Source organism: Mustelus asterias, chromosome 29 (assembly GCF_964213995.1).
Source record: "Mustelus asterias chromosome 29, sMusAst1.hap1.1, whole genome shotgun sequence".
Classification (NCBI taxonomy): Eukaryota; Metazoa; Chordata; class Chondrichthyes; order Carcharhiniformes; family Triakidae; genus Mustelus; species Mustelus asterias.
Genome location: NC_135829.1, coordinates 17,931,598 through 17,945,970, shown reverse-complemented (window position 1 = coordinate 17,945,970; position 14,373 = coordinate 17,931,598). Strand labels below are relative to the sequence as shown.

Genomic DNA, 14,373 nt, shown 5'->3' with positions numbered 1-14,373 from the left:
TTTTTAAAATTTAGAAAATAGTTAAGCATTTGTGTCCATCAGCCCTGACTATGTTTTCAAAAATGCTAAAATTATGTTACATTAAAAGTTTTAAATTTCATACAAAGGCAGTTTTAATCAAGGAAATAAATGGACAACTGGTCCTCCATCTTCTGGTGATGGATAATGTACGGCATGCAACAACCTTACAAAACTGAATTACTTTCACCGATTTAAACATTATAAGGTGTTCAGTACTCACTGGATCAGTGCATTATAAAATAAAATTACAGTTCTTAGCAGCACAATTCATTTGACATATTAGCTGAAGATTATGAGCCATATAACACAAGATTGATAATTCATTTAAACCAGTAACTCTTAGAAAATGTACTTCAACATGAAATCACCACTCAACATGCTTAATATGAACAATTATTAACTATAATGAAATTACTTTGTTAAATGGATGCATGTGGGGCTGGGCAGACAGGACTGGTCCAAGGTTAGCCCATTTAAATCCTGTACTTAGCAAGTTTAATTACTTATTATGCAAATTGGTGGCAAATATACTTTTAGAGAGAGACCAGAAAACTAATTTCTTGCATGTCAAGGCAAAAAGGCCAAAGAAACCTTAATATGTCCCAGGAGCATAATCCATTAATAAGAAATAAAGTCAGACACCAAGGATTGATAATAGATAGTAAGACTGTATGTTAAGAATGTCCCATGAAATTGATTTAGGGCACAAGCCATCTTCTTTTGAACAAAGCTGTTTTGACATCAATAATGAACTCTAAAGGAGCAGGTTTCCTGATGTCAACTTCTACTTTCTTTCTTGGACAGATCTTGCGAGCAGTCCAAATTATTATTTTGTGCCAGGATATTTGGATAAGTTGTCTAAAGGAAATTTACCCTTGTACCATAGAAGGGCAAAAGTTCTTGACCGCTTTTCACTCAGCCTCAGACCAGAAACTACAAACCTGCACAACAGCTGGAATATTTCAATTCAGTGCAGTCATTCACTTTCCATCCACTGGCTTGCCAGTTGACAGACCTGGCTTATTAAATAGCTGCAGCTACAACACAGAAATTCCTTTCAGCTACAGACTGTAGTAGCTCACCATGAATTAAAAATAAAATCAGAAGATGGAAATTCCCTTCCAAGAAATACATCAGAGCTGCGAACAAATATGGGAACGGAACTTAATTTGCTGGTCAGAATGTCACACAAAGGACTAATTGAGGAATAGGGTCTAAGGAGGTTTGAGGAATGGGGTTCAAGGACAATAAAGGAATAGTGTCTCAGGAGATTGAAGTACTCCAAGGAATAACTGAATTGTCGAGTGCTTTAAGATGATTTGAAGACAACTGTGACAAACTGCTTTGGCTGTGGCTGTGATACTCACCAGCGCCAAGAGTTCCTTTAAACAATGACTCATTCAAATTAACCAGAGTACTATATGCACCTACATACAAGATGTGACTGATAACATTTTGCAGAACAGTTACGATCCCATTAATTTCCGAAGAGTGGAGGAACAGGAGAGACTATTACTTGTATTGCTATCTTTTTTCGAAAATCGAAATCCTTGGGTGTCATCCATCATGCACGTATGGATGATACAGGAGGCCAAAGTCAAACCAATGGCATATACCAATCAAAGATCATAGGCGAGAAGATAATTTTAATCTAAATCACCAGGCAAGAACTATGCAAGGTAATGTCAACCATTTCATTTTGATCTGTATCAAAATCAGCTTACTGGTTTTTCTCAAGAGGACACACCTGGGCAGTTTTCCATATTGTCAGATATATGTCAGTGTCATAACTGGACTGGAACACTCGCTAAAGGGCCTAACTAGTTCGGGAGCATAAGTCTGCAGCACCCCAGCCAAGATGTTGTCAGGATCCATTACTTTTACTGTACCAATGGACTCAAACATTCTTGCTATTACATGGAGTCAATCGAATTACTTGAAGATTCATATCTGATTGTGGAGACCTCCAAAGAAGACAAAGATGGATCATTTGACCATTCTGGCTGAAAATTGTTGTAGACGCTTTAGACCTTGCCTATGCTGAATTTCACCACCATTGAGGATGGGGATTTTCATGAAGCCACCTCCTTCCATGAGTTGTTTGATTGTAAAGCACCATTCACAACTGAATGGGGCAGGAGCTTTGATCAGATCTCTGGAATCACTTAACTGTGTCTGTAGCATGTTGCTTCCGTTGTTTTGCAAGTATGTCATTCACATTCCATCCTTAGATGCTTAATTGGTGATGCTCCTATCATGTTCTGCTACACTGAAGCAGTAAATGGTGTAAGGATAAGCCCAATAAGAACAGCCCAATTTGTTTAAGTTCAATGATGGGAAAGCTTTTAGAAAAGATAATTTGGGACAAAATTAACAGACACTTGGACAAATGTGGATTAATTAACAAAACTTAACAGGGAAAATTGTTGCTAACTAACAGGTTTTATTTTTTCATGAGGTAACAAAGAGGATAGATGAGGGTAATACTGTTTATGTGGTTGCATGGACATCAAGACGTCTTTTGATCTAGCGCCACATAATAGGCTTGTCAGCGAAGTTATAACTCATGAAATAAAAGGAACAATAGCAGCATGGAAACTAAATTAGCCAAGTGGCAGAATCAGTAGGGGTATTTGGTTGCTTTTCGGCATGGAGGAAACTATACTGTGAGGTTCCCCAGGGGTCAGTGTTAGCACCCCTGCTTTTCCTTTATGTATGTTAACAAACTAGGCTTGGGTGCACAGTGCATAATTTCAAAATTTGCAAATGACACAAGTTTGGAATTATGAATTGTAAGATAGACTTCATAGACCGGCTGATGGCATGCGCAGACAAGTTACAAATGACATTTAATATAGTGAGTGTGGTGATTCATGTTGGTCGGAAGAACAAGGAAAACAAAGGCTGAAATTCTGAACAGGTGCAGAAATAGAGGGACCTGGGACTATATGGAGACAAATTATTGAAAATGACAGAGCAAATGATAAAGCATACAGTATCTTAGGCTTTATAAGTAGTAATATGAAGCACAGAAGCAAGAAAATGACAAACTTGGACAAAACACTAATTTAGTCTCAAGTGAAATAATAGTATGTCCACTTCTGGACACCTCACTTCAGGGAAAGATGTGAAGGCATTAGAGAGGGTGCAGAAAGGTTTTGCAAGAATGGTTCCAGGGATGAGGAACTTCACTTACATACAGTGGAGAAGGTTGGGTTCTTCCCCTTGTAGAAGCAATTAAGAGATTCAACAGAAGTGTTCAAAATCATGAGGGGTATAGACAGCGTAGGTATGGAGATACTGTTCCCATTGGCGGAAGGATTAAGATTCAAAGAGCACCAAATTCAGGCAATTGGCAAAAGAAGCAATGGTGATTTTAGGAAAAGCTTTCTCTTTTAACTCAGCAAGTGGTTAGGATTTGGAATGTACTGCCTGAAATTGTGGTTTTCAAAGGATAATTGGACAATTACCTGAAGAGAAAAAAAGCGTAGGGCTACCGAGAAAAGGCAGAGGAGTGAGACTAGGTGAGTTGCTCTTGCAGAGAGTCTGCAGAAACACGATGGCAGAATGTCCTCTTCCTGTTTTACCATTTTAGGTTGGTGAAAATGATACCAAGTAGGTTTTTCCCTCATATTCTCTCACCACTTGCCAAAGGTCCAGTCTAGCAGCCAAGAGCTTCAGAATTCAGCCAGCTCAATCAGAAGTGGTGCTACCAAGCCACTCTTGGTGATGGATATTTAAGTTTCCCCATGACAGTAGCCCTTGGCATTATCAGCATTTTCTCCAAATAATGTTCAGCACAGAGAAATACTGATTCATCAGCTGAAAGAGGTCAGTAGGTTGTAATAAAATGGTTTTCTTTCCCATGCTTGATCTGGCCTACTCCTGCACCTATTTTTCCATTAGACATCTTGCAAACTAGAGTCAATGTTGGGGACTAGCAGAGCTATGCTCTCCCAACCATATACCACAGGGCCATGATGGGGTCTGTTATGAGGCCCCATCATGGAATTGTGACGTGAGAGTCTGGGATATTGGCGTAAGGTATGATTGTATGAGCATAACTATGTCAGAATGTTGCTTGATGAGTCTGGAGGACAATTCTCCCAATTTTGGCACAGAATTTCCAGATAGTAATGAGGGCGGCTATGCAGGGTCAACAGGGCTGGTTGTGCCTTTGTCATGTCTGGTGTCTAGGTCATTGCCAAGTGATCCATACAATTTATTCTTGTTAGGTGATTTTTAATGGTTTCATACAACGGACTTCAGAGAGCAGTTAAAAAGTCAAGTATATTTTTTAATTGCAGGTAATGTGCAATGCACAACAAAGTACGATGCATCCAAAAGCACAAAACATGAGTAACACAGGACTGGCTGACTCTCTGTAATTGGACCAGTTGAAAGTAATAACAGTTGTGACATTTGAGACACAACCTGAAACTGTTGAACAGTTCATGGGTGTAAAACTACTAGTAGTACAACAGAGGACAAGTTTCATCACCAAGACAAAGTATTCTTTCTTTTTGTTGAACTAGCAACCATTCCAATGAGGCAAACATTTCCCTTGTTCTGTTATATGGTGACAGAGACATTGCTTTGAATCAATTTATTATTTCTTTCAACAAGTGGTCCATGAGCATACCATGTAACTTGTAGAATTCATTGAAATTTGTTCTCCCTACCCCACCTCCCCCTTCCACTGTATAAATTTTATTCCACTAATCTTTATTAATGGTGGATCTAAGAAATTAGTTCATGGGAAACTTCAGCAATCCTGCTTGATATAGATAAAAAATTGTTGATCTTTCACAAATAATTCCACTAATTAATGTTCCAGTGACGTTAAATCACCTCATATCTATGTTCAATTGTCAGTGGTTTCTTTCATAGAAAAATATATCACATAGTAGGAAACGCTGGATATTTATTTTTAAAATTCTTTCTTAATCATTGGCCGACCAAAACTTTTCCATCTTAATTTTCTTTCTTGAAAAGTATTTATTATTTCCTTCTTGAAAACCCAGTTGACAATTGCAACCTTATATTATTTCTTATACGTGGGTTCTGTTGAAAGAAAATGCTGTGTCATCTGAGACCCTGCAGTTAATTTTAGGAAGTGACAGTGGGTAACAGTCACAGGAACTCTGGGAGATAGGAAGAGTAGTAGTTATGGAGACAGTTGAGCGAATTAACAGATTGATCAGCAAGGAGGCTGCAGAAATTAATTGTCTACAAAAAGCAGAATTTCATTTTATTGAAGAAACTTTTTTATGAAAGAAGTCAGTTTTCTACTGCTGAGTGACAGTGCTTAGGATTTATATTGGTGCTTCCCAAATAGCGAGTTTAATTATTTTCATGCAGTTATGAAGGAGAGCAATACTATTCCATGCAGAAAAGAAAGGGTGGTATAAAGTAAAAATACTACAGAATCTCTTGTTACATGCACCTCTATAACAGTGAAAGGATGAAAGTACATCGCCTGCTTGTCTTACCAGGTAAGATTGTCTCATGTAATTCAGAGGGCACAAGTAAGTTTTACATTTAACAATACATTCTGCAGTAAGTAGCGATGGAAGTCCAATGTTTTCTTAATGCGATCAAGAAAGTTAAAGAAGGAAGTCGTTGTTCTTTCACTTTCGGTACTGAGTGGTGCTCAAGGTAGACTTTCATCTGTTTCCATAGCAAGGCTTTTCCTGGAAGAGGTTGCTAGCCTGGCACCAGAGGCTTATAGCTTGAGAGACGCCACTCCACATCAAGCATGGCTGACCAGGAATCTCTCCCACTCTTACCGCCTGGCATTGACGTGTTGGAAATTGATACCCAACCTGTGGTCACATTATGAACACGCCTTCCTTAGCTATCAAGTCCTGGGTGGGACTCAAACCAGGAGCTTCTGGCTCAGAGACAGTGACATTGCCTACTGTGCCACAAGACTTCCTAAAGGAGGAAGTGCTATTGCACAATTCCTATTGGCTATATAAAACAGAATGGTGAAGGTAACTAATATGACAACTAAGGAAGATAATTTTACACTGAAAACAATTTATTCAGCAGGAAGCTAAGCAAAGTGCTCACACACCACGCGCCTTTCTCCAATTCCCCAACCCTACCATCAGCCTCCGCCACCCCCATTCAGAGTTTCCCCCCCACTCCCTCCCCTCCAACCCTGGTCTGGCTCTGCCCCCATCTGGCCCTATCCCCTCAGGCTCCACCCCTTGGCACTGCCTTTTGGAACAGCATACGTAGGCAGCAGACAAAGATAGAATGTTTTGCTCCCCAAACAACCACTTCCCTTCCCAGTCCTTGTAAAACAGCTTAACAATCATCATGAAGGCTCAGGCATTAAAAAGGGTGATTAGAATGCAACATGTGCCTTTGAAATTGTATTCAAGCAAAGAGAAGGGCGATAGGAGAACATTTTGACCCTTCAGTATTTAAATTAGCTTTTTTTCCCCATACTTAGCAGCTTACAAATTTTAAAACAGGTCATACTGAAACTTTACTTTTTTGTAAGGCTAAAAGTAGATTACCAATATAAATTAAATGCATATGAAACTTTTCTAGAAATTAACTTTCAGCAAATAACATTTGGCATATTAAAACCATCATTCTAGTTCATTCAGAAGACTGTAGGCATATGGGTTATTTTCAGGTTAGAAAGCCATAACTAGTGAGAGCAGTGGTGCTTGGGCCTCAGCTATTTACAATATTTATCAATAACTTAAGTTAAGTTGTAATTCCTTCAAGCTTGTTGATGATACAGTTTGGTGGAAAAGCAAGCCAAAAGGATGCAAAGAGTCTATAAAGGGATATAGGTTAAGTGATTGGTCAAGAACATTGCAAATGGAATAGAATGTGTAGTGTGAAGCTAGTTCAATTTTGAAGTAAAATTTAAAAAAGAATAATTTTTAAATGGAGAGAGACTGCGAAGGAACAGAGGGATCGTCCCACATAATCAAATAAAGTTAATTTGTACAGCAAGCAAATAGGAAATAAAATGGTACGTTGGCCTTTCTTACAAATGGATTAAAGCATAAACAAGTCCTATGACAATTATATTGGGCCTTGGTAACATACACAAGGAGTATTGCGTCCAGTCTGTCACCTTACCCAAGGATCTACTTATCTTAGAGGAAGTAAAGCAAACATTGACTAAATTGATTCTAGGTGAAGAGATTGTCCTTTGAGGAGGGATTGAGTAGACTATTCCTATATTCCCTAGAATTTGAAAGAATGATCAGTGATCTAATTAAAACATACAGATTTTTTCAAGGGCTTGACAGGAAAATGCTGGGAGGATGCTTCACCTAACTGAGGAGTCAACAACTAGGAGCCACAGTCTGAGAATAAGGGGTTGGTCATTTACGACTGAGATTAGGAGAACATTCTTTACTCAAAAGGATGTGAATCTTTGTAATTCTTTATCCCAGTAAGCTGTGGATGTTCAATCTTTGAGTATATTCAACACCAAGGTTGATAGATTGTTGAGTACTCAGGGAATCAAGGGACATGGGGGTAGCACATAAAATGAAATTGAGGTAGATACAATCATCCACAATCTTACTTAATCAGAGAACAGGATCAAAGAACCAAATGGCCCACTACTGCTCCTATTTCAAAATAGCAAAGTGCTTAAAAGTTGGATGTATAATCAGTGTGGACAAGCTTAATGTATTTGCCAAAGTTTAGCCCAAAGACAGCAAGTTCCCAAATCAGATCATTGTGGGAAATACTCAGTACAGGTTAAGACCATCGTAGGAAGTGGTCAGTACATGTCAAGGGCAGGAAAAGTCAGCATCCAGATCACCTATCCATTCTTCTGCATCCCTCAGCTGTATATTTTCAGCAGTGGGCAATGGCAGTCACCTTGGAGCATGCCATGTTTTATTAGGTAGGGACAAAGCAAAGTGTTTACAATGTATTTTTCTAAGATTATCTCAAAAGTTAAATCAACATAGGCCTTAATAATTGAATTAAATGAGGAAATAAATGTAAAAGCAAAACACTGCAGTTGCTGGAAATCTGAAATAGAAACAAAAACATAGCATCTTGTTTTTTGAAACGGCATTATATAGCCTTCTGGCTCAACATGGGAGATCAACAACTTTATACATAAACATATGAATTAGGAGGAGTAGGTTTTAGATTATAACAGAATCACAGAATAATAACGGTGCAGGAGGCCATTCAGCCCATGAGTCTAGACTGGCTCTCTGAAACAGCATTCTATCTAATCCCACTCCCCTGCCTTATCCCCATATCCTTGTACATAATCTCTGCCTTCATTTTGTTCTGTCTTTTTTTCCTTTAAAAATGTTTTTCGGTTTTGCTGGGTTGGTCTTGTTTTGTTTCTGTCTTTCCCTTCATGTTACGTTCAGATGGTTGTTATGCAGCATTCACACCTCATTTGGACACAACTTTTGCTTCTGTACTATATGCACTATCACTCTCTTTGACTGTAGCATCTTGAAACCTTTATTATCTAATCTCTCCTGCCTTCCGCTGTCACAGAGCTTCCTTTTGGTTTGGTTGTTCCTGACCCCTCCCCTTTTCTACCGATTTAAAAACTCTTACAATTCTATCTTCTAGTTCAGATGATAGATCATCTTGACCTGAAACATTAACTTAAATAAAAGCACTGGCGCTGACGAAGAGTCATCCAGAATCAAAACGTTAGCTCTGTTCCCTCTCCATAGATGTTGTCAGACCTGCTGAGATTTTTCAGCATTTTCTGCTTTTGTTGTGAAATATTAACTCTTTCTCTCACAGATGCTGTCTGGCCTGCTGAGTATTTTAAGTAAATAAATGTAATGGGAACTCAAACAGTAGTTGGTTACATGTACATTGAAGGGCATTGAATTAAAAGTTCAGTCAAATTATTTCTTTTTAAATGTTTTTCTGGAAATGAAATGAAGAAGAAGGGTCAGAATGGGTCCCTTATATTCGCATAAACAAAGCATTGCTATTGCATTAATTTTGAAATTGACTATAAAATAAGATTACAGCTCAGTGAGTAAGGAAATAATAGCAAACAATTTGTTAAAATCTGGTTTTAAGGAATAATAAAAATAATCTGTAACAATACTTACGCTGCCCACAATGAGTTCCAACATATCCTTTCTGACAAATACAATGATCCTCAGCACAGGAGCCACCATTCATGCATCTAATGTTGCACTGTTGGACTGCAAAATAAACCATTGTAGATGCAATTTAGTACAGTAATAATCAGGCTATTGTCTACAAATCAAACCTTTGCGTAGTGAATAAAACTTCAACTCAACAATAATTACAGATTTAAAAGTTGAAAAACTTTAAGTGTGCTTTGGAATAACTGAGCAATACTGATAAGTAACTACTCTACACAGATTCACTGTGACCAAAGATAAAGCTGAACCAATTAGCTTAAAATAAGCCTGATAAACTCTATTGATAAAGTTTCTAAACACGTACGCTTAAAAGGTCAGATTCCCAGACAAGCTCCAAAAGTAAACATGGAAATTCCTGTACTGACTTACTTAGAAGGATATGGCACAGTTATAGCTTTAGGGTTCAGTAAGTCAGTCAACATCAATTAAAAGTTTGAGAAGTTACATCTACCTTTATTCTTAAAATTGGGGTAATCAATTGCAATAATATACAAAATGGAACATGTAATAAAAATTATTTCTAGGTGAAGAGTATGAACTTTGTGTTATGAAAAAATGGCATTTTCACTCATGATGAGTATTTACATTCATGAAGCATTCAATGAGAAAGTGCTGCTGTGGTACAAGCAACAACTGAAGGCAATTATATTTACACAATATAGTTAACACTATAATAAATGCCAGTTTTAGTTGGCATTAACTTTCACACTACTTCAGAAGGCAAGTAGATGGCACCACTGGATAGCGATCAAATGCTTAATTGAAAGGAGAAAATCCATCTTGGATTATACTTCAGCATTCCATACCAACTGGTGACACAGTGGCTTTGCCAAAGGTTGTGAAGATGCTCTTGCCTACCTGCTTGTCTAAGCTGCAAATTATGCAGCTTAGGGAGAAGAGATAAATGTGAAAAAAATCTTGAGAAAATATAAACCAAAATTAATGCTGTTAAAAAGTGAAAACAGATTCATTTGTGATTTGAGTATCTTAATAAACTTGCAATAAGTTTCATTCCTTGCATTTTGTTTATTAATATAGTCAAAAACAAATCTGCACCATAAAATCATTTAAATCCATACCCATTTAATTAAAAATTCAAAATAATCAATAACTCATGCATTCCGAAGTACCACAATGCTACTTGCAAACTCACTTTGCGTACCTACTTGCAACAGAATTTCTGGTTCAACTAAAAGCCATAGCTGAAACTTTACTAAGGAGCCACCTATAGCACTAAAGAAACTGTTGCTATTAATCTTTAATTAATACCTCAGCAGGTCAAGCAAAATAAACCTCATTATCAGTCATGAACGTCTGCAATACTGATACTGATCTTGCAAAGATTTAGCCTTAAGAATTTCTTATATTAAATATGTATTTTGTGACAACCTAATTCCACATCACAAAATGAAGGCGAAATAAATAGGCCCAATAATATGATTTAACAGACACAAAATTTCTGGTTAGTTATAGTTTTAATATATTAAAGTATATTCACCCCAGGACTATGAAATACAAACAAACAGCAGACAGTCAGGACTCACTTGGCATGAATTGCTTTGCTAAATTCCAACTGATAGTCTCCTGCCAAAAACACACATTTTCCTACATCAGTGCATTTTTTCTCTGTTACGCTGCAGCAAAAAAGTCACATGATGGGTTCAAAAGAAGTACTGTTTATGTAAACATGAATGTTCCTAACATAACCATAGGAAATACAGAAAAATGAAACGTGCATATCGCACCATTTCCTGTTTAGCAAAGCGTCTAAAGTTCTCTAATTCATCGTAGAAATGGTTTTTCTAACTGCACTAAAACTACACTTATAAAATTATTCATTGTTCACATTGTTTTAAAAAGTTAACCATTGAAATTTGTGTGGTACAGCATATTTTAAAATATATTTCTGCAAAATACAGAAATATGAATATAAAACAGGCTTTGCAGGAAAGAAGCCAAAGATGTGCATATATTATATTTATAGTGCTGAGATCATAATTATCCTTCAGATCCAAAATCTTCAAATGATTAAATCTATCCCCACCATTAGTCTTACCAACACAGCTAATAACACAGCTAATCTCAATGTAATTTACAACTCCTTGAGGCTGTTATTGAATCTTAATTACCTATTTTTTAAAATTTTAAAGTAGTATTTGCATTTATAAGGAAACTTTAACATAGGAAAACGCCCCAAAGTACTTCACAGGAGAGCAATCTGACAAAATGATCCCAGAACCCTCTCCAACATCATGGAATTCTTCTGGTTACAGGTTTTAGTAAAACATTAAGTAGCTTCATTGTTCCTAACCTTATGACCTGTCTCTTTTGTTAAAATCTGGCCATCAAACCAATATTTTTCTTGCAATTTATTCCATTAAAGATCTTTGCAATTTAATCCACTGTTTGCAGGACCAGTGACGGAGCGTGTATGAGCTGTTGTCTGAATAGACCATTTGTCAAATGTTCTCTAGGATGCACTGACCTCGATTTAAAAGCTCATATTTTTTGAGTCAGACCCTAACTGAAAGGGAAACTGAACCTTCAGGTTTCTAGGTAAACTAAAAGAAAGTTGAATCAAAAGCTGGCTGAAATCAAATAAAAGACAGCCATCTGGGCCCAGATAACCGGCAGTGCGCAGCAGGCAAACTGTAATAATGCAAAGGCTGGATTTGTGAATACAGATAAAGATAAATAAGGTTATTGCACTGCTTCATTTATTTGAAAGAGATTAATAGTGCACAGTATGGCTGGTGGTGGTCAGAGTTATTACTGAAGGTTCAGATAAACGCCAACAAGACTGTTGTGAACATAGCTGAGGAAGTTCTACAGAAGTGCGCTATTTTGGTGAAGACTGTCCAGGGAACTCAAGTTGGTTCAGAACTGCTGTATCCAACGATAATGCTATTCTCGAGAAGTATCCAATGCTAATGGCATTTGCTACCAAATAAACCTGTTGGACTTTAACCTAGTGTTGTTAAAACTCTTACTGCATCCAATGATAGCCAGTCCTCAAAGAAAAGGAGGTGTAATTCTAACTGAGGAAGTTCAAATTTGAAGGGCTTTGACGCTGAAATCAGTGTCATATATGCTTAGCGGACTGCCCAGTAAATCTAAAAGATCTTTCTTTGTTGCATTTGCTTTTTAACATTTATAGTTTACATTGACCACAATTCGCCTGATAATTCATGTTTAATTTATGTTGATTTTAATTAAAGGAAAAGTACAAAATGTGAAATCTTGTCCATTGGTTTTCTCATTGGGGTCATTCAGTAAATTTGGTTATTTCAGTTTAGTGATTTCCATACGGAATTTAAATAAATAATAAACACCTGACAAATATGAGACACAATTGTTGTGATTTGTCATTAGTCACTTCTAATGAAATTAGACTTCAAAATAACTAATATATCTACCATTAAATATGTGGGAGTAGTTTATATAAATTGTAACCCTATATCATGCTGTTGGACAGGCATACAAACACTTCATACATGTGTATGAAATTATTCTCGTTATTTTAGCAGAAGCATTAGCCAATTTGTAATCTCTAGATTTAATTTCTCCAACATCTTACTTGGCAATCTCCCACATACCACTCCAAACTTCAGCAAAACTCTAAGGGGTCGATTCTCCGAACTCACCACACCGTTTAGTAAATCGTGCTGATCCGGAGAATAGCATGCAAGCCTAAAGATTTGTTTCACACCCGGTGCCAAAATGTCTGCAATTCTCCCGGCCCATTTCTAATGGCGAAAATCAGTTTGCACAAGTCCAATTAGTATATTTAAAGTACCATTTAATTTTGCATAGCCCGTTCAAATCCCAGTGCGAGGAAATCTCTGGCCTTTGAGCGCACCGCAAGAATGGTGAGAATCATTACTGGTCTCCACTAGTGGAGACCTGCCACAATCATCACGCCGGGGGGCACAGAGGCCACTAAAGCCCCTGGGTGGTATATCCATCTGGCACACTGGCGATGCCCAACTGGCACATAGACAGTGCCTCTGGCAGTGGCCACCAGACAGCCCAGCAGTGCCAATAGGCCATCACTAGTGTGCCAGTTGGCCACTGCCAGAGCTGTGCCCAGTACCAGCACGAAACTCCCAACTCTCCAAACTCTGCACGCCTGATGCCGTTAGAAATTTTTTTGGGAGAGTGCCGCCCTAGAACTTTGCATTCTAAACCATATCAAATCATACAATGCATTACCTCCACTATCATTGATCTACTCTCATTCTCTATTCAAAAAAAGTGAACTGAAATTTCTTGCCCAAATCATCAATTCCCTTTACTGCTACACCCTATCCTACATCTATTTCCCATACACTTGCTCCTTTTCATATAGACAATCCTCAAACTATGGCATCTGTGCATGTCCTTCCTTTAACCACGGATGATAGGACTTCAGCTACTTCAATCCACTGTCTGGAATTCTCTCTAAACAATGCACTAAGTTCTCCACTTTTATAAACTTTCTTGATAACCCCTACTTCTTGCTCTCAAACCTTAAAACTCTACATTAGAGTCTTTATTCTTTCTCTTTTAACATACCCTGTGCTTTCCCCTCAACTCTAATGCACAATGCCCTCCTCCTATCAAGAGTTTACACCTTTTGAAACAGCATTGTTCAACTCAACTTATGCTTGATAGGAGTGCTTTTGTAAATTCAGCTGGAATATCAGTAAACACAGTATCAAAACAAAATTTCTCCCAACTCTCTATCACGACAAGTTTAAGAGGAAATGGGGTTCCTGACCACTTGTGCAAATTATACCCAAAGGAGTATTTGATGAAGCTCCAGCAGAGGGATGCTGTAGACATAAGCATTGATCAGAGATAGGTCATAAAACCATGGTCCCAATTCTATTTAGAGGAAAGCTTCACAAAATATTCTGAATAAATTGTTTAATTGGATGTTTTCAATTGTCAGAAGGTCAAAAGGAATTGGAAATACTGGAGGTAATCACATTTCTTTTGGTTCGAATTGCTGAGGAGGCATGCTCTCTTAAACTTGCTCACATGTATTTTCCAAATTAACATAAGAGAAAAACATTACCACTAACCGCAACTGGAGATATCTTTGTACTTTCTTAAACCAACTACTTTGTCCAATGTAATTCTGTTACTAGAGCAGTGAAATTTGTGCTGCAGTAAGAATTAAACTAACTGCAATGGAGAACACTTTATGATATGAATTTAT

General features: G+C 37.5%; 1 protein-coding gene across 1 annotated transcript in view; it reads right to left on the bottom strand.

The window, feature by feature from the left end:
- Positions 1-14,373, bottom strand: part of fbn1 (fibrillin 1) — a 413,386-nt gene that overhangs the window by 381,921 nt on the left and 17,092 nt on the right. Inside the window, exon 4 of the mRNA XM_078200149.1 lies at positions 9,111-9,206. Within this exon, the coding sequence (XP_078056275.1) occupies positions 9,111-9,206 (96 nt within the window). The remainder of the gene's footprint in view (positions 1-9,110; positions 9,207-14,373) is intronic.